We start from the raw sequence: 27,700 nt of genomic DNA on the forward strand, positions 1-27,700 counted from the left end.
GTTTTTTGATATATTCATAGATACATGCAACCATCTTTATTAAGATGTAAATCATACATAACATATACTTCATACATTTAAAGTGTACAAGTCATAGATGTATGCAACCAACAACATAATCAAATTTAGAACATTTTCATCACATCAAAAAAGAACCATATACCCTTTGGTTATCACTCTCCTATCTTCTAAAATCACTCACTCCTCACATCTAACCATAATCAGCAAGCACAATTCTACTTTCTGTCTCTACGAGGTTTCCTACTCTGGACTTTTAAATGAGTGGAGCCATATAATATGGGGTCTTGTATAATGAGTTCATTTAGTATAACGCTTTCAAAATTTATCTGATATTACAGCATGTATCAGAATTCCATTCCTTTTGGACTTCACTGGTGGTCCAGTGGTTCAGACTCTGCATTTCCACTGCAGGAGGCACAGGTACAAGCCCTGCTAGGAGAATTAAGATGTCACATGCCTTGAGGCATGGCCAAAAAAAGAAAAAAGAATTTCCCTCCTTTTTATGGTTGAACAACATTTTATTGTATATATATATACCACATATTGCTAACTCATTCATCTGTTGATGACTATTTGGGTCATTTTCATGTTTGGGCTATTATGAGTAATGTTGCTACAAACATTCATGTACAAATTTTTATATGGACATATCTTTTCACTTCACTTAGGTATACAGCTAGGTATATAACTATGTTTAATCACTTGAGGAACTGTAGACTGTTTTCCAAAGCAGCTTCACTATCTTATAGTACTACTAGCAGTCCATGAGGGTTCAAATTTCTCCATATCCTGACCAACACTTGTTATCTAACTTTTTGATTCTAGCCACGGTAGTTGGTGTGCAGTGGTATCTCGTTGTTTTGAATTTCATTTGCTTGATGACCAGTGATGTGGAACATCTTTCCATGTGCTTATTGGCCATTTGCTTTTTTTCCTTGGAGAAATTTCCCACAATTTTTAATGGTAGCAATTTGTCTTTTTTTATTATTGAGTTGTTGGTGGTCTTTATATATTCTAGATACAAGTCCCTTATCAAATATATGATTTGCAAAGATTTTTTCTCAACCTGAGGGTTGCCTTTTCACTTTCTGGATGGTGTTCTTTGAAGTAATGTTATTTGATCATCAATAATGATTCTACCTTATCTTTTCAACTCTAACTGAGAACTTGCAAAATAATTATTAACTAAGTTAAAACCTTTCTGGTAATATACATGTCTCACTAATGAACTGAATGAAAAGTGATGACTATTTCTACCTCATATATATATATAACAATATACCAAGGATCAATTCTTACTTTGCACTCAATAGTGGTTTATCTAACTGCAAACCAAGACAGTGATGGCTATATGTAGAGTCGTCTCTTGGATTGTCGAAAAAGCGTGTTTGCTATGATCAGCGCATTCTCTTAGCAAAGCTCTGTTAGCCATTGCCCTGCTTCATTTTGTACTCCCAAGCCAAACTTGCCGGTTACTCCACGTATCTCTTGACTTCCTACTTTTGCATTCTAATCCCCTATGATGAAAAGGACATCTTTTATTTTTTTTTGGTTGTTAGTTCTAGAAGGTCTTGTAGCTTTTCTTAGAACCGGTCAATTTCAGCTTCTTTGGCATCAGTGATTGGAGCACAGACTTAGATTACTGTGATGTTGAATGGTTTGCCTTGGAAACAAACTGAGATCATTCATCTTTGAGGTTGCACCCAAGTACTGCATTTTGGACTCTTTTGTTGATTAGGAGGGCTACTCCATGTCTTCTAAGGGATTCTTGCCCACAGTAGTAGATACAATGGTCATCTGAGTTAAATTTTCCCATTCCTGCCCATATTAGTTCACTAATTCTACTATGCTGATGTTCAATCTTGCCATCTCCTGCTTGACCACGTCCAATTTACCTTGACTCATGGACCTAACATTCCAATTTTCTATGTACTATTGTTCTTTACAGCACTGAACTTTCTTTCACAACTAGACACATCAACAACTGAGCACTGTTCCCACTTTGGCCCAGCCACTTCATTCTTTCTGAAGCTATTAATACTTGCCCTCCTCTCTTCACCAGTAGCATATTGGACACCTTCAGACCTGGGGGGCTCATCTTCTGGTGTCGTATCTCTGTGCCTTTTCATACTGTTCATGGGGTTCTCCAGGAAAGAATACTGGAGTGGGTTGTGATTTCCATCTCCAGTGGACCACTTTTTATCAGAACTCTTCATTATGACCTATCCATCTTGGGTAGCCCTGCATATCACGGCTCATAGATTCACTGAGTTACACAAGCCCCACTGCCACAAAAAGGCTGTGATCCATGAAGAGAAAATCAGATTGACTGTGTTCTTTGTAGCTGAAGATAGAGAAGCTCTATACAGTCAGTAAAAGCAAAATCAGGTGCTGACTAGCTCAGATCATGAGCTCCTTACAGCAAAATTCAGGCTTAAACTGAAGAAAACAGGGAAAACCACTAGGCTATTCAGGTATGACCTTATTAAAATCCTTTATACAATGGAGGTGACAAATAGATTCAAGGGATTAGATCTGATAGTCAGATTGCCTGAAGAATTATGGACAGAGGTTCATAACACTGTATAGGAGGTAGTGGCCAAAACCATCCCAAAGAAAAAGAAATGCAAGGAGGCAAAGTGGTTGTCTGAGGAGGCTTTACAAATAGTTGAGGATATAAGAGAAGTGAAAGGCAAGAGAGAAAAGGAAAAGACATATCCAACTGAATGCAGAGTTCCAGAGAACAGCAAGGAGAGACAAGAAGGTCTTAGGTGAATAATGCAAAGAAATGGAGGAAAACAAAAGAATGGGAAAGATCTCTTAAAAAAAAACTGGAGATATCAAAGGAATATTTCATGCAAGGATGGGCACGATAAAGGACAGAAATGGTAAGGACCTAATAGAAGCTGAGGAGATTAAGAAAAGGTGGCAAGAATACACTGAAAACTATACAAGAAAGGTCTTAATGACCTGTATAACCATGATAGTGTGTGATCGCTCATCTAGAGTCAGACATTCTGGAGTGTGAAGTCAAGTGGGCCTTAGGAAGCATTACTACAAACGAAGCGAGTGGAGGTGATGGAATTCCAGTTGAGCTATTTCAAATTCTAAAAGATGATGCTGTGAAAGTGCTATACTCAGTATGTCAACAAATTTGGAAAACTCAGCAGTGGCCACAGGATTGGAAAAGGTCAGTTTTCATCCCAATTCCAAAGAAGGGCAATGCCAAAGAATGTTTAAACTACTGTACAATCATGGTCATTTCACATACTAGCAAAGTTATGCTCAAAATCTTTCAAGCGAGGCTTCAAAAATACGTGAACTAAGAAATTGCAGATGTACAACCTGGGATTCAAAGAGGCTGAGGTCAAATTACCAACATTCAATGGATCATGCAGAAAGCAAGGGAGTTCCCAAAAAACATCTACTTCTGCTTCATTGACTACACTAAAGCCTATGCCTGTGTGGATCACAAAAAAACTGCGGAAAATTTGTAAAGAGATGGGAATACCAGACCACCTTACCTATCTCCTGAGAAACCTGTATGTGGGTCAAGAAGCAACAGTTAGAACCAAACATGGAACAACTGACTGGTTCAAAATTGGGAAAGGTTGTGTATTGTCATCAAGTTTATTTAACTTATTTGCAGAGTACATCATGTGAAATGCCAGGCTGGATGAATCACAAGCTGGAATCAAGATTGTTAGGAGAAACATTAACAATCTCAGATATGTGGATGATACCACTCTAAAGGCAGAAAGTGAAGAGGAACTAAAGAGCCTCTTGATGAGGGTCAAAGAGAAGAGTGAAAAAGCTGGCTTGAAACTCAACATTAAAAAAAAAAAACTAAGATCATGGCATCTGGTACCATCACTTCATGGCAAAGATAGGGGGAAAAGTGGAAGCAGTGACAGATTTTATTTTCTTTGGCTCCCAAATCACTGCAGATGGTGACTCCAGACATGAATTTAAAAGATGCTTGCTCCTTGGAAGGAAAGCTTTGACAAACTTACACAGAGTATTAAAAAGCAGAGACATCACTTTGCTGACAAGGTCCATATAGTTGAAGCTATAGTTTTTCCAACAGTCATGTACAAATGTGAGAACTGGACCATAAAGAAGGCTGCACACTGAAGAACTGATGCTTTCTAATTGTGGTGCTGGAGAAGACTACTGAGAGTCCCTGGGACTGCAAGGAGACCAAGCCAGTCAATCCGAAAGGAAATCAACCCTGAATATTCATTGGAAGGACTGATGCTGAAGCTGAAGCTCTAATACTTCAGCTGCCTGATGTGACAAGCCAACTCATTGGAAAAGACCCTGATGCTGGGAAAGAATGAGGGCAAGCGGAGAAGGGGGCAGCAGAGGATGAGATGGCTAGACAGCATCACCAACTCAACAGACATCAATTTGAGCAAACTCTGGGAGATAGTGGAGGACAGATGAGTCTGGCATGCTGTAGTCCATGGGTCACAAAGAGTCGGACACGACTTAGGGACTGAAAAACAACAAAGCAAGACAGTGAGCACAGTGTGGTCACTGCTCTTCTACAGACCATCCTATTGCCATTGCACGCCATCCAATAGTGCCATTTGATGAAGTTACTTCCTTCAGAACTTATTCTGCTTTATTGTTTGGGCTTTTCTTTTTTTTACTGTTAATTCTGTAGTAGCTGGATTTACAAGTTTCTTGCAACAGTAGAATTTGAATCCATTTTTACCTCAAAGACTGCCATTTGTAAGCAAATTGTCCTCTGTGGTTTGGTTACTTTTCTGAGGTAAGCAATATGATTTTAAAAAATGTGTTAATGGTAAGTATTACTTTTTCTTTTGTCCTGAAAAAAATCTATTGCTTTAACAGAGTGGCAGGTCACTGGACTTTACTTAAAAATGAAACAAAAACTCTGAAGGCTTTGTGCTTTTATGAAAAATTTTATAACAGAGAAGCAGTAGCATTAGGGTAAACAGACTGTGTTTCCTACACAATCTATATTCATATATTTACTTTTCAGTCAAAAGTTTCTTTTATTGAGGCCAGTATGAAATCATCAATATCAACAGTAAGTTCCCTTGCATTTTCTATGCTAGCGTTAGAGTTCTCCCAATTATGTTTACACTGATGTTGAACTAGTTTCAACCGTCTATACTGATTTACAGTATTTTTAAATATTTATTTTAATTTAATTTTTTTTATTTTTGGCTGAATTTGGCCTTTGTTATGGCACATGGGATTATGCCACACCAAGATCTTTCATTGCAGCATATGTACTTCTCTCTACCTGTGGTGTGTGGACTCCATAGTCTGTGGGCTTCGTAGTTGCAGCATGTGGAAACTTAATTCCCTGACCAGGGATCAAACCTGTGTTCTCTGCATTAGAAGGCAGATTCTTCACCAATGGACCACCAGGGAAGTCTCCTGATTTACAGTATTCATTTATAGTATTTTCATCATTATCTTTATGCTTCAATGAATCACATGTAAGCCATGAAAAATTCTGATGAACTAAGAATATAACTAAGCAAGAAAATATGAACGTAAATTTAACAGTAACACATGAATGACATGAAAGTACAGAAGCTGAAACCAACTGCTGCAGTCAACTGAGTATTTGTCAAGACTAAACAACCAATGCAATCCTTGTAATACACGAGGAATCTAATATATTGTAAAAGATATGACGAATGAAACAGGATTTGGAGGGATACTGCAATTTATCTTATATTTCAAAATATGAAATAAATGTGAACAAAACTGACTATGTTGCTTGTTCAAACTAGCTGCTTGTAATCCTTGATAGATAGCTGAGTACACCAGTAATCTGGGAAACACAGTGAAAAACATTGCCTTAGAGATTAGAACGATACCTGGCATGTAGCACGAACGTGAAGAATGACTACTATTATTACCTTATTTCTTAACTCTTCTACCTGCCTCTTAGCTTGCATTGGCAGTATGCAAGAGCCCTTCTGTGTGCTCCATGTCAAGCTGCCTACACAGCATGCCTAGCTCGCCCTGGATAGGTGCTCCTGAGGCTTCATCTACCTGACAGCTTCATAGACTTATTGGAAATGCTGGGTGGTAAGTCCAAGGACCCTGTCTGTCTTGCTACAGCTGTGTTACTGGTGCCCTACATGTGGCGCATAGCAAAAGAATATGAAATGAATATATAAGCAAGATGACACAAAACATCATCTGCTGTGACTGGGGACTAACTATGTAGAAAAGTCACTGGATGAAGAACCCTTTCAAAGTATTTATGTACCCCAAAAAGGAGCATCTAAATATTTGGTTGGCCAACCCAATACATAAGACAAATATTAACAGACCTAAAGGAAGAAATAGATAGCAATATAATAATACACCACTTTATTAGTAGATATTTTTGTTAATGGTATTAATTTGGTTTTCTAAGTGTTTACTGAGCATCTATGAATCATACAGCTCCTCACTAGAGAAAGCATTAGTTTAAAGGGAGATCAGTGGCTTAGCTGGTAAAGCATCTGCCTGCAATGCAGGAGACCCGGGTTTGATCCCTGAGTCAGGAAGATCCCCTGGTGAAGGCAATGGCAACTCACTCCAGTACTCTTGCCTGATAAACTCCATGGACAGAGGAGCCTCAGGGGCTACACCCCATGGGGTCGCAAAGAGTCAGATACGACTGAGCAACTTTACTCCACTTTCACTTCACTTCACGAGAGCAAAGTACCTCTCTGTCCCCAGGACTGAGCCCAGTGCTGTATCTTTCATAGATGCTCAGTAAACACTTAGAAAACCAAATTAATACCATTAACAAAAATATCTATGAATAAAGCTATGAAGAGGTAGTTTTGTCAAAACAGAGGCTCATGTACTTTATACTTCCTGGTTAGAGACAGAACAATTAATGACATAAAAGGTTAGTTCATTCTGAGCCAATGAAGAATGAGTCATAAATATATAGGTTGTGCTTGGTTCTATTTAATAAAAGCTTTATAATATAGGCATTTCTGGTTGTACTAATACAATGGAATCATTGAAGTGATGAACATAAGTGAATCAAAGTTAAGTTTAAATAAATTCAGGCCTAGGAAGTCATCCTTCAAACCTGCTCACAAATTCCATTTTAACTGTATGCTTAAGTCTTATTTGAAACTTTTAAAGAAGTAAAGCCAAATTTACAATTATAAGAGACAATATTTCTTATCACTAACTCAGCAGATACCAAATTATGATCTATGCATAGTCCAAGAGAAGATTTTAAACTCAGAAAAGCTTTTCTTAGGAATTCTACTTATGACCTGAAAGATAACTTTCATGAAGATACTCTAAAAACAAGGAGAAACCCTTATCTCTTGCAGTTAAATTTCAATAAAAAATTTCAATTATATGGAGTCTTAGACATTTCCTGTAACCTTCATATTAAATTTTGTGCTCAGTATTAAAGGAATTAAAGTCAATTTCCTTACCAATGAATTACAAGGAACACAAATTAAGATGAAAGAATGAACTGGGAATATGCATGCAAATATTATACATTCATATTACTATACAACATAATCTGTAAATCTAGTACTAATGAGACTCAAGATTTAAATGGCTGAAGAATGCGTTTAGTGCATTATTGTCAATCAATGCCTCTATTCCAGGATAAATGTAATCTTGAATGGCAACACACCAATTATTACAAATTCCTAACTAAGTACAGTACTTCATAATTTCAAAATGTCAGTGTCAATTTATAAAGTAACAGATAAACATCTTTCTACCATATTTCCAATTACCTTTCCCTCAGAGTAAATAAAATACTATTAGGAAAAATTACAAACAAAATTTTTACAGCAACAAAAGGAACCTATTGAGTATTAAACTTCTAGTTACAGCACTCTGAACTTTCATATTTGTTAATGTGGATACATCAGGTTTTATACCACTGTAATTAAGTATTATTTTTTAAAGTCACATTATTTTACGTAAGTTTAATTATTTATTTATTTAGTCATTTAACAAACATTTTTTAAGTACCTACTAGTGACTGAACTGAACTGAACTGAATGAACACTGTGAGAAGTTTGTTACTGTTTGGTTGCTAAGTGGAGTCCAACTCTTTTGTGACCCCCGTGGACTATACAGCCCACCAGGTTCCTCTGTGGGATTTACCACAGAGGAAATGGGAATTTCCCAGGCAAGAATACAGGAATGGGTTGCCATTTCCTTCTCCAGGGGATGTTCCAGGCTCAGGGATCAAAGCCATGTCTCCTGTACTGGCATGTAGGTTCTTTTACCACTGAGTCACCACGGAAGCCCAAACTGTTACAAGACAGAGTTACAATATGAATATGATATAACCCTTGCTTTTAAACTCAAGTCTAACAGAAGACAGAGACAAACAAATAAAGTTAAATACAATATTAAAGGTTATACTGAAATTGTTTACATGTTTCCCATTTGTAATAGCCAAAGGGTATTGTACTGAAAACACTCATTATACCTGGAAACTTTATATTATTGCTCAAAAATCAAACTCTCCTTTATTTGTTCTATGTAACTCTTTCTTTAAAAATTAAAAACAAAGAAAAAATTAAAAAGAATAATTTGATAGATATATGAATTAACAGATGATAATATGTGTTTCATATTTTACCTTTAGATTGCTTTCTAAATCCAGAAATTTCTTGACTGATAAAGCACTAATAATTACTTGAGATTAACATAGATCCTACTCGCTGTGTTGACCTTGGGTAAATTAACCTTTTTGATTCTCAGTTTTCTCATCTGAAAACTAGAGATGACAGTACCAATCTGTGTTGGATTATGTTCCATTTGCCCATTCAGTTTCTGACGGCTCAGATGCTAAAGAATGTGCCTACAGTTCAGGAGACCCAGGTTCAATTCTTGGGTCGGAAAGATCCCCTGGAGAAAAGAATGGCAACCCACTCCAGTATTCTTGCCTGGAGAATTCCATGAACAGAGGAGCCTGATGGACTACAGTTCATGGGGTCACAAAAAGTTGGACAAGACTGAGCAACTAACACTTTCACTTTCCTTTCACCCATGCTCTACCTGAGCTTCCCTGATAGCTCAGTTGGTAAAGAATCTCCCTGCAGTGCAGGAGACCCTGGTCAACTCCTGGGTCGGGAAGATCCACTGGAGAAGAGATAGGCTACCCACTCGAGTATTCTTGGGATTCCCCTTGTGGTTCAGCTGGTAAAAAAATCCAACTGTAATGCGGGAGATCCGGGTTTGATCCCTCAGTTGGGAAGATCTCCTGGAGAAAGGAAAGGCTACCCACTCCAGTATTCTGGCCTAGAGAATTACCTGGACTGTATAGTTCATGGGGTCACAAACAGTCAGACACGTCTGAGCGACTTTCACTTTCACTTTTCACTTTCATGCTCTACCTAGCTTTTTGCCCAGGGAGGTTCTCTTGCCTGCCTTTCAGTTGCTAGTTGGGTTAGGTCAATAGAAGGTACTAGCAGGAGACCATAAGTATAAAAGGGAAGGGAAGCTATTCCTTAGTTTCTTCCTTATCAGCTCAAAAGGGCTGGCCCTGAAAGAAGCAATCGTCTCCACACACTACCCTTTCCTAGGCCTTCAGGCCTAAAGGTGGTAATGGCTCCCTTTAGCCCTAGAGTATACTATCCATTGATGACTCCTATAAAGTCTGCCCATATCTATATAAATAGTTGCCTTATTAAACTCTTCTCAATAATCTAGTTTGAAAGCATCACCTGTTCCAGCCAGAACTCTGAATTATACGCAACCCTGTGGGATTGTGTTAAGAATCATGAGATGATAAATGAAACGTGCTTTGAATAGTGCCAAGTATTAATACATTATCTTGGTCATGAAGATCTTTTTTGTACAGTTCTTCGGTGTATTCTTGCCACCTCTTCTTAATATCTTCTGCTTCTGTTAGGTCCATACCATTTCTGTCCTTTATCAAGCCCATCTTTGCATGAAATGTTCCTTTGGTATCTCTGATTTTCTTGAAGAGATCTCTAGTCTTTCCCATTCTGTTGTTTTCCTCTACTTCTTTGCACTGATCGCTGAGGAAGGCTTTCTTATCTCTCCTTGCTATTCTTTGGAACTCTGCATTCAGACGCTTATATCTTTCCTTTTCTCCTTTGCTTTTTGCTTCTCTTCTTTTCACAGCCTCCCCAGAAAGCCATTTTGCTTTTTTGCATTTCTTTTCCCTGGGGATGGTCTTGATCGCTGTCTCCTATACAATGTCACAAACCTCCGTCCATAGTTCATCAGGCACTCTATCTATCAGATCTAGGCCCTTAAATCTATTTCTCACTTCCACTGTATAATCATAAGGAATTTGATTTAGGTCATACCTGAATGGTCTAATGGTTTTCCCTACTTTCTTCAATTTCAGTCTGAATTTGGCAATAAGGAGTTCATGATCTGAGCCAAAGGTAGCTCCCGGTCTTGTTTTTGCTGACTGTATAGAGCTTCTCCATCTTTGGCTGCAAAGAACATAATCAATCTGATTTCGGTGTTGACCATCTGGTGATGTCCATATGTAGAGTCTTCTCTTGTGTTGCTGGAAGAGTGTTTGCTATGACCAGTGCATTCTCTTGGCAAAACTCTATTAGCCTTTGCCCTACTTCATTCCGTATTCCAAGGCCAAATTTGCCTGTTACCACAGGTGTTTCTTGACTTTCTACTTTTGCATTCCAGTCTCCTATAATGAAAAAGACATCTTTTTTGGGTGTTAGTTCTAAAAGGTCTTGTAGGTCTTCATAGAACCATTCAACTTCAGCTTCTTCAGCGTTATTGGTTGGGGCATAGGCTTGGATTACTGTGATATTGAATGGTTTGCCTTGGAAATGAACAGAGATCATTCTGTCATTTTTGAGACTGCATCCAAGTACTGCATTTTGGAAGCAGAAGATATTAAGAAGAGGTGGCAAGAATACACAGAGGAACTGTACAAAAAAGATCTTCATGACCGAGATAATCACAATGGTGTCATCACTCACCTAGAGCCAGACATCCTGGAATGTGAAGTCAAGTGGGCCTTAGAAAGCATCACTACGGGGAATCCCCTGGTGGTCCAGTGGTTAAGACTGTGCTTCCACTGCAGGGGGTGTGAGTTTGATCCCTGGTTGGGGAACTAAGATCCCACATGCCAAGTAGTGCAGCCAAAAATAAACAAAAAAAACTTTAAAAAAAAAAAAAGAAAAGAAAGCATCACTACGAACAAAGCTAGTGGAATTCCAGTTGAGCTCTTTCAAATCCTAAAGGATGATGCTGTGAAAGTGCTGCACTCATATGCCAGCAAATTTGGAAAACTCAGCAGTGGCCACAGGACTGGAAAAGGTCAGTTTTCATTCCAATCCCAAAGAAAGGCAATGCCAAAGAATGCTCAAACTACCACACAATTGCACTCGTCTCACACGCTAGTAAAGTAATGCTCAAAATTCTCCAAGCCAGGCTTCAGCAATATGTGAACTGTGAACTTCCAGATGTTCAAGCTGGTTTTAGAAAAGGCAGAGGAACCAGAGATCAAATTGCCAACATCCACTGGATTATGGAAAAAGCAAGAGAGTTCGAGAAAAACATCTATTTCTGCTTTATTGACTATGCCAAAGCCTTTGACTGTGTAGATCACAATAAACTGTGGAAAATTCTTCAAGAGATGGGAATACCAGACCACCTGACCTGCCTCTTGAGAAACCTATATGCAGGTCAGGAAGCAACAGTTAGAACTGGACATGGAACAACAGACTGGTTCCAAATAGGAAAAGGAGTATGTCAAGGCTGTATATTGTTACCCTGCTTATTTAACTACTATGCAGAGTACATCATGAGACATGCTGGGCTGGAAGAAGCACAAGCTGGAATCAAGAATGCTGGGAGAAATATCAATCACCTCAGATATGCAGATGATACTACTCTTATGGCAGAAAGTGAAGAGGAACTAAAAAGCCTCTTGATGAAAGTGAAAGAGGAGAGTGAAAAAGTTGGCTTAAAACTCAACATTCAGAAAACTAAGATCATGGCATCCGGTCCCATCACTTCATGGGAAATAGATGGGGAAACAGTGGAAACAGTGTCAGACTTTATTTTTCTGGGCTCCAAAATCACTGCAGATGGTGAGTGCAGCCATGAAATTCAAAGACACTTACTGCTTGGAAGGAAAGTTGTGACCAACCTAGACAGCATATTCAAAAGCAGAGATATTACTTTGCCAACAAAGGTCCATCTAGTCAAGGCTCTGGTTTTTCCAGTGGTCATGTATGGATGTAAGGGTTGGACTATAAAGAAAGCTGAGCACCAAAGAATTGATGCTTTTGAACTGTGGTGTTGGAGAAGACTCTTGAGAGTCCCTTGGACTGCAAGGAGATCCAACCAGTCCATCCTAAAGGAGATCAGTCCTGGGTGTTCATTGGAAGGACTGATGTTGAAGCTGAAACTCCAATACTTTGGCCACCTGATGCGAAGAGCTGACTCATTTGAAAAGACCCTGATGCTGGGAGGGATTGGGGGCAGGAGGACAAGGGGACGACAGAGGATGAGATGGCTGGGTGGCATCACCGACTCTATGCACATGAGTTTAAGTAAACTCCAGGAGTTGGTGATGGACAGGGAGGCCTGGCATGCTGCGATTCATGGGGTCGCAAACAGTTGGACAAGACTGAGCAACTGAACTGATTAATACATTATAAATATTCAGTATATGTTTACTATTATACTGTCAATATTGCTGTCATTATTATTCTATTATATTTGAGGTTCCATGCCCATGTCATCTATGCCATCTAAATGTTTGAGAGACACAAAATTCAGAATTCTGGTGATCTTTTTCACTAATTCTCACAGTGATTCAAAAATATGTTCAAATGTAAAATGTGTTTATTGGTAATCAATCTCAAAAAGAGTAAGAGGACCTTAAAAGGGAGTGAAATACTCATATAATAGTACTGGACTATATAGTTTCTCCTGTAAACATGCTTCAGAATTCGTTTCCTGTAAATTGCAAATCTAGCAAAGAATAACTTCATAAAGTTAAACAAATTGTTGGGTCTTTGGGTCCTGAAAAGACTGGACTGAAAGGTAAATTCAGTGGCATAAAAATCCTCAGTTCATGTAGAAATGCATCTTCATCAATGCCTTGTTTATCAATCATGACATAGGCAAACATCACCATTTGACAAATTATCTCATCAAAATTCTATTAAATGTCCACTTAACCTTTCACCTTACCTCATCCTTTATATCTTCCTGTTGTTGGGCTGTGAAGATCTCCATTGCAGCCATGAGTCTCATCATTAACTCATCCACTGTTGTGTTACCTAGCAACATACCGAGATTGCCAAACTTTACATCAAGGTTAGAAAATGGGAAGTTGCTCTAGAATTAATCAGTAAGGAATAACTACAGCCTAAAAAATTATAGACTAGCATGCCAATAAAGACTTTTATGCTTGCATTGAAAAGTTTATTTTTAATAAGAAAGAAAGGCAGTACACTGGCAGTTGAAATTTCAGAATACTTAGATTTGTGAGAACAGTCTCTTTATAAAGATTTTTGGCACTATTTAGAATATCCAACTCACAAGGAAAAAAGTATCTTTCAAAGTAGGAAAACATATGTACTTAACAACACTGGCGACAACTACCATTTGTTTGTAAGCCAGTGATTAGGTTAAATGATTAGGTTTATATATATAAAATCTCATTTAATCTGTATAACAATTCTATAAAGGCTCATTATGATTTTGATAGTAAACAGAAGGAAAATGAGGCTTACAGAGCTCAAGTAACCTGACTAAACAAGGTCAAGTTGGTTAAGTTACAGGACCAGGATTTGAAACCATATGAGTCTGACTCAAAAGCCTGTCTTCTTTGTCACTTTAGCACACTGTTTACTTAGAATTATCTCCTACTAAAATTTCTTTAGTGAAACAATTAGTAATTCAATTTCTGGGAACAAAAATTTTTTCCCCTAAATGGTATTTTTCCCTTTTAGCTGCAAATATTTCCCTTCAAATAACTATGCTATATAATCTTTATGGACAGGATATTTAAAATGTTTGATTCTTTTGAATGCTATTTTATTCCCAGTCCATAACAAACATATAGCACATATATGCCATTTTTTGCATGCATTGAGTCTTGCTATTTGCTTTGGATACATCTACAAGAGAGAAAGTCATGAAGATCCATAAAGATATAGCAATTTTTCTCTTCTTTCAAACCAACAGGCAAAAAAGCCTGTCTTTCTCCAAGGCCTCAAAAGGTGTCTTCTAGTCCCTTAATGGAATGGCCACCAATGAGACAACACATAACAAGCATCCTTGCTTGTATTCTTCCAGAGTACCATCTGCCTAACATGATCCTTCAATGGTCCTTTCCCAGTTTTCCTTATGATCACTGGCAACATGGGGTTAGGGGGAAGTTTTGGTCTCTAGTCAAAGAAATAATCTAATCTGGTCACACTCTCTCCATAAATCAGCTAAAGAACAAATATTATCTTGGAAGTAGATATTATTCTAAAACCTACCAAGAAGTAGAATTGGTTTTAGAGTCAGAGTTCTAACCCTAGTTCTACTTCTTACATGATCTAATACCTAGAAACTGCCTAGCACATGACAAGGGCTTAATAAATACTCACTTAGTAAACAAGTGAATATGAAAAGAGGGCGTGACTATAGCTCTGAAACAATCAATTTTCTTATCTGCAAAATGAAGATAACACTACCTCTGTAGGGTTCTTAGAAGAATTAGAGATAATATAAAGTGCCTGGTACCAAGGACACACAGCATCACTGTGTGTGACAGATACAATAAACAGTAAAAGTTTAATAAGAGTAACTTCAATGTAGATTTCCATACTGGGCAAATCTTTGGGTTTCCATTTCTTATTTGTAAACTATAGTGACTAAGAGAGCATGGGGCATGAATACTTTGTAAAGGTACTAGAATCATCATTGGGGAAATATTATAATTTTATTGTTGTTGTTGTTCAGTTATGCCCGACTCTATGCGACCCTGTGGACTGCAGCATGTCAGGCTTTCCTGTCCTTCACCATCTCCCTGAGCTTGCTCAAATTCATCCATTGAGTCAATGTCATCCAACCATCTTGTCCTCTGTTGGCCCCTGAATAGGTGACTACATCATGGCCATTAATTTTTAGGCTTAAAGCTACTGCTTATCAACTATGCTTTGACCCTGATTTACAGATTCATTGCCAAACTGTACTTGAAGGTACTTTATACCTAAGCCCTTAATGATCCAAGATGCAGAAAAGTATCAGTTAATGCATTTCAGGGACAATTTATTTGTTATAGTTTATTGCAAAAGAATTTCTTTATATACTTAAAAACTGTTGAGATCCCTGAAGAATTTTTGTTTATGTGGATATGGTTACCAACATCCACTGTGTTGGAAATGAAAACTGAAATATCTAAAATAGTTATCCATCCATTTAAAAGTAACAATAATAAACCCATAATTTGCTAATATAAACATCATGTTTTATGAAAAATGACTATATGTTCCAAAAAGAAAAATTTACTGAGAATGTCATTATTTTAACATTTTTGCAAATTTCTCTAATGTTATACTTAATAGAACACAATTAGATTCTCATATTTATATCTACATTAAACTAGTTATAATGTGTCATCTTGGTTGAAATTTATGAAGCAATTGTGGCCTCACAGAGATACGTAGTTGGAAAAGGGACAAGTATTTTAATAGGTAATTACATATTTTTTATTTAATACTCCCAAACTGACAGGTGGGATTTTTTTTAAGATTAGGTATGTGAGGAACCGGAAACTGTATCAGTGAACTTACTGTACTGTGTTACATTAAAATCCACTGGTCTATTTTGCCCTTTGAATAGGTCTGTTACTCATACATGAGTTTATAACATTACACACTGGTCATCTGGAAAATATTGGTTCATTGAGTAATCCATTTCTTTTGAATGCTGACACAGCTAATTTTATGATATAAAAAAAAAATTACATTTATTAGTACCACCACTTGTGTCACAAGGAAAGTATTTAAGCTGTCAGTCTTAAATGGTGGAGGACATTCTAACTTTTTGCTCAAAAAACCAAATTTCTATCACTGGCAACAAATGTTATTTGTTCTAAAGCTTGCAGTAACAGGCTGGCATTTTGTTCATTTTAGAGAAATGTCTTCCCAACTGTGTCACATAAACTATAAAAAGGTTTAATATTTAATAAAATGATTTTTTTTAAATGTACATACATGGAGGTGGAAAATATCAGTACAGTTCTGGGTCATGGCCCTGATTTGTGCCAGCAATTTTAAACAGAACTGATTTTGTGCCGTCAGTGCAAATGTCAACACAGTAAAAAACGCAAAAAAAAAAAAGTCTATTACTATTATGAAAACATTTTTGACCTTGTAGATGCCCTGAAAGGGTCTAGGGGACCTTTAGGGTCCATGGGCCATCTTTGAGAACCACTGGCTATTGTAACATTGCCCCTGACAGGAAAACTGAAATGAAACATTATCTATTTAATCTATATAATGTGTCCCCCAGCAGGTCTTCTTTAACACTGTTTACGAAAGTGAAAGCTCTAGTTATAGAGAAAACAAAATACTGGAGGTTTTGCTTTATTTGAGTTTGAAAGGCACTAGAAGTTACACCCCTTCCTCATTACATTATCCACTATCAAACTTTTAGCTTAAATAGGGGCAGAAATTAAGTATTTCAGACACCTTGGAGCACTTGAAACATTGTTTTCCCTGTGGCATAGAAAAAATAAACTATTTTCAATTTAAGCTTTGCCACGAATAAGGTAATTTTTTATTCTAATCTTTAGGGTATGTTAGTAACATAAAAAAAAACACTCATTTTTTTGGTAAAGAATGTGCACTGTGATTAAATTGACAGGCATCCTATGGCTTCACACCTCAAGGTTGCATTCTAGACAAAGATTCACACAAATAAGGAAAAACAACTGCCACTGTGAACTATTCAATTCACAATACCCAGTCACAAGTTTTTCCAGATAACTAAACATAAGGATTTCCTTCAACCAATCAAAATCACAGCAAGAAATATACATATGTATACACAGACACACACACACACATATGACATCATCTTTGATGACTGATAATGACTTAATTTCTACTTTAGAAAACTTAGCAATTTTGAATAGTTAACATGATTAACCTATATCCCAAGGGCTGTGCAGTTTTATTAAGGTGTTTCTATTGCATTTTTATGTAGCATATTTCATATTTCATAGCACCTGTACTTTTTGAAGATATTCTTCTTCAGGATGTTCTATATTTCAAAATGCAAAGATATTCACCAATACAGAGAATAACTTTCAGCTATGATACTAAATATTATAAGGTTATCACATAAATAAGGAGACACTCTACTCCTCTTTTGAATGTACTTTACCTTGTATCACATTTAACACTTCATTAGATGATCGCTTTCCCATAATAATCAGAAAAAGTGGAAACTGATCTGTTTTTTGAGTCCGAATGGTTTGGGCAACAACACTGCCAAAGTGTCTATTGCACATTGTCAGAAATCTAAAATGAGACAAAATCCAAAGTTAGCTTCATTTCAGAATTTAAGAAATTTACTACTACCCAAAGAAAAAATTCAATCTTATTATAATTATTATAACTGAAAAAATTCAGTTATATTAAATTAGTCTGCTTGATATCAATATGTAAAATCTTACTATATTAAGTTTTCAACTACATCATAAATGGAATAGAAATGATTATCAGACATCAACATCAGAAATGATTATCAGAAGACAGAAAATCAGGCAGTACACCTAAGTGCTGAGTAGGACTGACAGCATAGGATTCTTAGTTTTAAATATTACAAGCTGTGTTATTCTAAACCATCAGAAAAAACAAACAAAAAGAACTTTATGAGGAAAGAATTTCTTCAAGAGGACAAATACTGGGTGGTAAAAGTTAAATTGACGAGCTGCATCCTAGTCTAAACAGGATCCAGCAACATTTTTGCAGGTCCTTAGAATAAAGAATTGTACTTTAGAATTGTGTTTTCTCCAGTAGTAGCAGGTCTTCTAGTTTCATACTTAGTATGGGATAAAAATAATAATTCTAAGCTTTTGACCAAAAAAAGCTCAGAGATATTAGCATACTGAAGTCTAGCATTAGTATTCTTAACACGATCTGGAATAAATGAAAAAACTGATAAAGCTTTTCTCTTCTATTAGAGGACTGTTTGAAATTAGCATTTCTTTCAAGAGAAAAGGGTAGCTTATGATATGTTTTCAGATCTGATGGTAAAAAGTAAATGTCATAATAATAATGAATTATGAAAGACCAAATGCAAATATAGAATGCTTTAATAAGATCCAATTTAATAAAGTCTGTAAAAATAATGGACTTTTAATAACACAGGTCACAAAAGGCAAAACAGTGGAAATTCTGGGGACTAGCCACTGGTACTGGCTTATTAATTCTTAATTATGTTCATGAAAGGCAACTTAAATCGTGTATTTTCTCATGCCTTATGATAATATTTTAGGTAACAACTCCTCTGAAATGTATGTTCCAGCTGATGAGCAAAGTCCTGTCGTCACATGCATTAGAAAGTAAATCTATTTGAAAAGACAAACGGCATTAAAATGTCATGTGCTCAGATTCATTTGATATCCAAATTCAAAACAGAATCAAACCACTTAATTTTTAAAACCAATATATTTCTTGTGTATAGAAATTTATCCCAGAAATTTAGGCTGAATCCTCCACAAAAACCTATGCTGTGACCACACACAGGGCCACGAGAACTGTGGGCAAGAGTGTCAAGACAAGTTAGCACCACTGCAGTAAGTTCATTGGGAGTTAGGTTCATACACACGTTTAGAGCAGCAATAACCAGATCTCACGGCAATCTGAAATGACAAGGCCTTAAAAAACCCACTGTTGACCATGAAATATCAGTGCCCCCATGAAAATTCAGATCTTCACATTTCACAACTATTATGAGATAAAAGGTGCTGATGCAGCCTAAGCCTCTATACCAAAATTCGCACACATACAGCTTTAATTCATCAGTGAAGATGTGTAGATCAGGAGACTAGAAAGTTAGATCTCATTTTCCTTTCTGCTTACTACTAAAATATTTCAAAGTCAATCTTGACCCTCATCTGATCATTGACAACCTCTGAAATTAAAGATGTCAAAAAACAGTTGGAATGCTGTTTCCTACAAAAGGGAGAAAATAAGTCCTTGTTGCTTTCACACCAATGGATTAAGTGGATATCACACAGTAGATGCCCATCACAGCATTAGCCTCATGAGTGATATTAAATACTAGCTAAAGAGGAGACCTGCAAAAAGTGAAGGAAGAAAAGAAGCCAGGAAGGAAGGAAGAAAAGGGAGGCAGGCAGGCAGGTTAGCTTAGTAGTTTTAGGAATTCGATTTCAAGACAATTTTGCCTGGAAATTGTGTATATCCCAAATCCTCTTTTTGTGAAAATGAGCTAGATGGGAAAATAATTATGAAAATATAGGTATTTAATTGGGTTTAAATTTACAACATAAATTTCAAAACTATATAAAACATTCAAGGGAGGTACCGACTTCAAGGTCACATTAACCATTAAACCATTCAATTACTACAAAACAACAAGGTGATCAGTTTTCTACCAGGTATTAGCAAATCATTCCAATCATTTCTCAGCAGGTGAGAAATATTAAGGGATCACACAGCCAGTTGATGCTTTCCAATGGCCTTAACTAGCAATTTGTTGTAATCAGAGAAACTTTGTTAAAACTTTAATTAATCTGATTAATCTTCCTAAGATCTGAATTAAGCAGATCTTAATTAAGAATTCAGATCTTAGCTCCTAAGATCTTCCTAAGATTTGAAATTTTCAAATTGCAATCATCAAGAGCCCATAGTGCCAATGGACAGCCCCCAATGAAAAAATTCCTACTTGCCAGTTCCTTCCTTTACAATTTACAAGAACTTCACAATGCAAATATCAAATCTTTCTCATGGGTGGGAGGCCCTGCTTCTTCTTCTCAAGATCATTCACAACACAAAGTTACCATTCACACCACAGTACTGGCAGCAGAAATCTAGTTCAAAACCTTACAGCAAAATCAGACATGGGAAAAACCAGTGGTTTTAAGAGAATAAATGCAGTTCTCTCATAATTGTGGTATTTTCTTCCTCTGAAAATACAAAAGTGTGCCAGTGCATCTAGAGGCGGCAGCAAACTTGTCTAACTACCAATGGTGCTCATCAGAGTCAGCTGCCAAGAAGAGATAAATGATTTCCACAGCAATCGAATTGCTGCAATCTCAAACACCAAAGGGGGAAGCAATGGTAACCATTCTGTGGCAAGAAGAAATGATTTTGTTTTTTGATTGTAAAATATTTTAATAAATCAAACAACCTATGCATCATAGACTGACTTGAGGAATGGGAATAACAAACTGCAAAATCAACCCCCCAAAGCCAAAGGCTAAAGTAACAAATTTGAAAAGACAAAGAATGCTCTTATTAAGGGGGTAAAATGAGGGAAAGAGGAAAAGAAGGACAGGCTGAGAAAATGAATGAAGTAAAATGGTTAATAACAAGTCAGAATTAATAAAGCAACTCACTGTTCCCTGGGGCATGGGTTGGTAGGTAGTGGTGGAGGTGGTGGGGATAGGGAGTGGGAAGCCTCAAACTCTGGCCTTGGTAAAGAAAATTAAAGTGTTAGTTGCTCAGTTGTGTCTGACTCTTTGTGACCCCATAGACTGTAGCCCACCAGGCTCCTCTGTCCAGGCAAGAATACTGGAGTGGGTTGCCATTTCCTTCTCCAGGGGATCTTCCCCACCTGGGGACTGAACCCAGGTCTCCTGAATTGCAGGCAGATTCTTTACCATCTGAGCCACTGGGGATGCCCAAGAAAATATAATTAGAAGCTATATTCACCAATTCTTGCTATTAGAAGTCTAAAACTGGAAAGATAAGAGGAAGTGGTTTTAATCTAAAGTTTGAGGAGAAAAATAAACAGAACATCTGATGGCTAGCATATATTAATCATTAGTAAAATTTTCAGCCTCTGAAGCAGAGATCTTTTCTATCCTGTTAATGGAAACCAGGATTACTAATAAATCAGATATGAGAAAAAGTAATCTCATTTTAATTCAAAACATGATATAGTTTAGTTTCTTTCAATCACACCCATAATTACATAAGTAATCAACTTCAAATCGTATTTCAACAAAAAGTATATACTAAAAGAAACACAGCAATTTAGGGACAGGGTGATGAAATTCTACATCTACTGTCTACCTACTGTATATCAGGTAATGTAAAGAGGCATATTTGCTAAAAAAACAAAACAAAACAAAAAAAACCTGTTAAAAACTGTGTGTGAGGCTTCCTGATTATTACATTTCAATGTGACATCTATAAGTTTAGAGAAGCCTTGTATATAAAGTGGAAATAACACAACTTTAAAACACTTAACATTCTTATACAGAAAGCACTCAGAACTGTGCGTAGAACATGGTAGACAGTTAAAATTGGTGGCTATTTGATCATTATTAAATGCATAATTATATTTAAAATTTTTATCATTTTTTCCATGATTAAAATGATAACATACCTATGGGCCAACACTAAAAGATTTTTTTGTGTATTAAGACACAGCATCAAAGAATTGTTGACGAAGCAAATACAATCACTGGTATTACTCTCATTCAGAGCACAAAAGGGCAGGTATTGATATTTGGGAAATAAGGAAGTACAATTATAAATGCTATAGTTGTGTAGTACCATAAAACTTTACACACTTAAAAGGGAATATGAAATTAAATAATCTGGAGTAAGAAATGGCCACCCGCTCCAGTTGCCTTGAAAATTTTATGGACAGAGGAGCCTGGCGGGCTACAGTCCATGGAGTCACAGAGTCATACTTGACTGACAGTGTTCACGCATGCTCGTGTGCATGCGCCTGTGCACGCACATGCACGCACGCACACACACAATGTTAACTAATTTGAAACCAAGAAGAATCAGCATCAAAATTTCTGGCTGCTTACCCTTGAACTATTAAACACATTAAATGTCTTTCTGATAATGTGTGAATCATTTTTCCAAAACGAAAGGTTATCGAGTAGAAGAAATTCACATTCAATAGTAATATAGGACTTTTCCAGTATGGGTTGCTGAGTGGGTTTTTTTTGGTTTGTTTGTTTTTTATATTACATCTTTTGAAATCACTTTGATTTAAGGAGGCTCTTTTTTTAAAGCAAGCCAAACCTGGTTTTTGCTATAGTAGTAAGCCTCATTAGTTATACATATTCATTCATGCGTTCAGGATTTGTTAAAAAACATGTGTACAGCTCAGTAGAAAAACCAGAACACAAAATACATAGAAAGGACCTTAGAGATCATCTACTGTCTAACCAACACAGAATTCTCCCTTCTTCCTTTTTTGCCCTTAATAGGGAAGTTAAAGCCAAGGGCCTATAACATGTAAAGTGAGACCTAACAATGTTGCTAGCATTGTCAAGCATACCAAAAACAGCTAAAGACTACTGTCTCCTACCACAAAATCATTTCTCCAAGCCTGCATGCCTATCCATTGTGCAGCTCAGTTCTGGATATGATCTTCAGCACCACTGGCATATGTGCCTTTGTCCTTTAAGGGTGGCTTTGAGGTTTTGAAATAGTTCTAAGTCTTTGGGTCAAAATAAGTTAGGTAAACAAGCTGAGAGACACTGACTATAAAGGCAGTGATTTTCAAGCTTTAAAGGCCTAGGAATCACCTGTGAAATTTATTCAAAAGGCAAATTCCTCAGTCCCATGGCTGAGAGATTCTGATTTAACAGATCTGTGGTAAGGCCCAGGAAACTGTCTTTTTAAAAAGCTCCCAACTGTCTCCCTCCAAGGTGTTTCTGATTCAAGTGTTTTGTGGGCACACTTTGAGAAACTCTGCTTTTAGGAGGCAGGACTTCTTTCTTTGAGAGCCTTTAAGCTTTCTCTGAAGGCATCTCTTAAAGAAGTGTCCCCTAAATGTTTTGGGCAATGGCATATTCACTGGACCTAGTGTCTACTCTCCTGAGGTGATGACACTGAAGATAATTCCCACTTCCTTCATCTGTATAGGTGAGGTGTAATATGATGTGAGACAAAACTAAAATCTGTGAGCTCCAGGTGATGGAGGAAAAACAAGGCAGGGAAGAGGTATTGCAATATTACATAGAGAAGTCAACTTAAAAGTTGATACTTAATCAAAGATTCAAAAGAGGTAAAGGATGAAGTGGAACACATACTTCTGGGAAGAGAATTCCAGGCAGAGAGAATAGCAAACACAAAGACCTTAAATCTGGAAAGCATCTAGCATATTTGAAAGGTGAGTATAGCTGAAGCAGAGTGAAGCATAAAATAAAAAACTGATAATTTTGAGTTTTCACATGGTTGGAAGAAAACCATAGCTAGGCCAAAAAATAAATTATGAACTGGAAAAAAGTTCTGAATTTGAAACCACAGAAAAAGGGCTAACTTTCCTAATGTATAAAGAACCCTTAATAACTGGGAAAAAACCAACAAAGAATATCTGTCTGCTTCCAGAAACAGAAACAGTAATGGCTCATAAACATGTGAAAAGATACTAAAAATAATTCCTAATGACTTCAGTTCATTTCAGTAGCTCAGTTGTGTCCGACTCTTTGCAACCCCATGAACCGCAGCGTGCCAGGCCTCCCTGTCCATCACCAACTCCCAAGAGTCTACCCAAACTCATGTCCATTGAGTTGGTGATGCCATCTAACCATCTCACCTTCTATTGTCCCCTTCTCCTCCTGCCCTCAATCTTTCCCAACATCAGGGTCTTTTCAAATAAGTTAGCTCTTTGCATCAGGTGGCCAAAGTATTGGAGTTTCAACTTCAACATCAGTCCTACCAATGAACACCCAGGACTGATTTCCTTTAGGATGGACTGGTTGGATCTCCTTGCAGTCCAAGGGATTCTCAAGAGTCTTCTCCAACAACACAGTTCAAAAGCATCCATTCTTTGGTGCTCAGCTTTCTTCACAGTCCAACTTTCACATCCATACATGACCACTGGAAAAACCATAGCCTTGACTAGACAGACCTTTGTTGGCAAACTAATGTCTCTGCTTTTTAATATGCTGTCTAGGTTGGTCGTAACTTTCCTTCCAAGGAGTAAGCATCTTAATTTCATGACTGCAATCACCATCTGCAGTGATTTTGAAGCCCCAAAAAATAAAGTCAGCCACTGTTTCCCCATCTGTTTGCCATGAAGTGATGGGACCGGATACCATGATGAGTTAGCTCCTAATTAAAACTATACTAAAACCATTTTTTAATCTGTCAGATTAGTAAACACAAAATAAAATTTGGTAATACCTTGCACTGGCCAGGTTATAGGGAAACAGGCACTACTGCTTGCTGTTAGTAGGAGTGAAATTGGTACCCACTCTCTTGTGGGAAATTTGCCAGTGTCTATTAAAATTAAATATACTAACTCTTAACCCAGTACTCCTAAAACTGGGAATTTATTCTATAGATATATTTTCCAGATGGAAATATATGTGCATAGTTATTTACTGTAAGCTTGTAATAGAAAAATATTGGACATGACCCAAATGACAACCAATAGGATCTGGTTAAATAAATTATAGTATATTACGGAATTAAAAGGAATACTATGTAGTCATAAAATAGAAAGGATTCTTTATGAACTGATATGAAGTTTCTTTTAAGATATGATGTTAGTGGGAAAAGGAAGGTGTTAAATACTGTTTACCATTTGTGTAAAGTGGGAAAATGATGATATATTAGCTTATTTATGTATAAAATAATCTCTGGATGGATAAATAGGAAACTTAACACATTACTCCTGGAAAAGATAACTTAGAAACAAGGATAAGGAGGAGACTTTTCATTATGTACCCTTCTACAACTTTGAGTTTTGATTAATATGAAGGTATTACCCAGTCAATAAAGAATTTGAACCTAAGACAGTAACTCTCTTATAAAAACAAAGCAAAATTGCACACAATACCCAAATTTACCACAATGTTAATCACATTTGTCTATTTCTTATCAGTCTTTTGCACAAGTACATCTTTTTCTTTTTGTGGTAATCAGTGTTTAGTTGGATACAGTCCTTTTGCCACCTATACAAAAGTAATGAACCAGCAAGTTAGATGGCTGAATAACATTCCATTGAGTAGACGTAACGTCACTATATTCATAACTATTCACCTACAGCTAGATTTTTCTTTTTAGTTTTTTTTTTTATCAGTATAAATAATACTGGGAAAATTCTTAAAGTATTTTTAAGGGAAAAGTCTGTGAAGTGGAATTACAGGGTAAAAAAGTATAGAGTCATTTAATGACTGGTGATAAATACTGTCAAATTGTTTGCTAAAAGAATAGTATAATGTCTCTCTGTACAAATGCAAATACTGAATGCGTGCGTGTTAAAGAACACAGCCAAACTAAGGGTGAATTTAAGAAACCACAAGATGAAACTTGGTGAAAATTTAATCTGAAAAGCAGCTTTCACCTGTCTTTGGTTTAAGACTAACCAGTAACAGTAAACTGCTAAATCGTCTCAATAGACTTGGGGCTGGTGCACTGGGATGACCCAGAGGGATGGTATGGGGAGGGAGGTGGGAGGGGGGTTCAGCAGTGGGAACATGTGTACACCCGTGGCGGATTCATGTTGATGTATGGCAAAACTAATACAATATTGTAAAGTAAAAGAAAAAAAAAAAAAGATTAGTAGTCAGAGTTTAAAAAAAACACACAAGTATCTCCTTGCTGTCATCCATAAATTATTCAAGTGGAAATGCTTTGAAACACTGACAGTTTACTGACAGGGCTGTAACTAATCTACAGGGACCAATTTATACTAATTTTTTGGAGGGACAATAATCAGGTAACTGGCTATCTTCTCACCATGAGTAAGAATATTACTCAAAAACATTTAAGTACCCCATTTTAAGTTGGGTGAGGGAATAGAGAACATTTAACCCAATCGCTTATCAAATGCAGACATTTCTTCTCTAGCAATGTAAAGAGAAGATTCATTTTCCAGGGACTATACAAGAGAACAAATTTATGTTAAATGGCAGATAATATTTTTTCTGTGTTCTGCCTTTTACCAATTGATCAGTACTTACGAGGGTCTACTAAATATGCAAGGTAAGACATGGTCTGTGTCCTTAAGATAATAAGAATATTTCAGGTTTGATAAATCAACACTGCCAAACAGGAAACATAATCTGATATAAAACTGGGGGCTAGATAGAGTGGTTCAGATTAAGGGCTGGAAGAAAGTCAGAGAAAGGAATGGGAGCTTAGAAATCATGGAGAACTTTCTGTTCCAAGATAGTGCTCCTGGACAGCTGGTAGGAGAATCATCTTTTAATCACATCTGTATTCCTAGCACCTACTGCCAAACAGTATGTATCAATATTTGTTACAAGAATGGGCTAGTTCATGCTTCAATAACCTGTATCTCCACTGTAACACTGATGATCATACAATCTTCCTTTGTCTCTTCCAACTACTTTAATTGAAATCAGTTTATTTTTATTTATTTATTTGGCTGTGCCAGGTCTTAGCTGTGGCATGTGGGATCTAGCTCCCTGACCAGGGATCAAACTTGGGCTCCCTGGCAGAGTCCTAGTCACTGGACTACCAGCGAAGTACCCTGAAATCAGTTTAAGACAGTTGGTATGAATTACCATCGTCTCCAAGGCCTCTTTCAGTATGCTTCTACCTTGATAGGTCATTTCATCCCTCAAAATAGCAGGCATTCATCCACAAGTTCATGACTCTAAGCTTCCCACCTGATTTTTAGAATACTGTAGTTTTTACATAATTTCATCCTGTCACCATCTAATAATTGAAAATGTTACTTAGAAGAGGTATAAAGTATCCAAATTTTAACATATTAGAGAAAGTATTAATAGGAATTATTGTAATCAACATAATATTGTGAGACAAAGACTTTGGAGTAAAATAAACCTGATTTTGTTGCTTACTAATTGTTTCTTTGGATATCTTAATTTTTCTGAGTGAGTGAGTGAAAGCCACTCAGTCATGTCTGACTCTTCACGACCCATGGACTATACAGTCCATGGAATTCTCTAGGCAAGAATACTGGAGTGGGTAGCCTTTCCCTTCTCCAAGGGATCTTCCCAACCCAGGGATCGAACCCGGGTCTCCTGCACTGCAGGTGGATTCTTTACCAACTGAGCTATCAGGGAAGCCCTAATCTCTCTGAGCCTTTGTTTTCTCACATATAAAGTGAAGGCAATATTATCTACTCTGGGAGTTGGTCTGTGGATTAATCAATATTACCTCTTTTCCCTCCCTATTATATGTTTTAGAGTCAAAATGGGCTTTTCCTTTCTCTTCCCTTCCCCCCAAATTAAGGATATGGCAAAATGATTCCTAAAGTAAGTTATAATAGCAAATCTTAGATTCATATCACTTAAATAAGAAGTCATACATATAATACAGTGCCAAGCACTGTATTAAAAGTTATAGTGCTCTGTAACTTCTATGGAATCATCATAAAGTAAGATTATGCCCTACTCTAAGGTGTAAAATGAAGATATACATATTTTTTTCCATGTTATAGTCTATGTTTTTTTTTCCTGCAAAATTTGGAGACTTTGTGATTTTATTATTATGTAAGATTCACTCAGCATTAT

General features: G+C 36.8%; 1 protein-coding gene across 2 annotated transcripts in view; it reads right to left on the reverse strand.

Annotated features, from left to right (window-relative positions):
• FAF1 (Fas associated factor 1) overlaps positions 1–27,700 on the reverse strand; it is a 497,001-nt gene that overhangs the window by 91,595 nt on the left and 377,706 nt on the right. For both annotated transcript variants that reach the window (XM_086387547.1, XM_086387559.1), the window contains exons 14-15: positions 17,410–17,546; positions 13,216–13,304 (exon numbers count right to left, since the gene is read on the reverse strand). In XM_086387547.1, the coding sequence (XP_086243673.1) occupies positions 13,216–13,304; positions 17,410–17,546 (226 nt within the window). The remainder of the gene's footprint in view (positions 1–13,215; positions 13,305–17,409; positions 17,547–27,700) is intronic.

This window comes from Bos grunniens, chromosome 3, assembly GCF_055505025.1.
Source record: "Bos grunniens cultivar Pamir isolate PY7600 chromosome 3, Bosgru_T2T1.0, whole genome shotgun sequence".
Taxonomy (NCBI): Eukaryota; Metazoa; Chordata; class Mammalia; order Artiodactyla; family Bovidae; genus Bos; species Bos grunniens.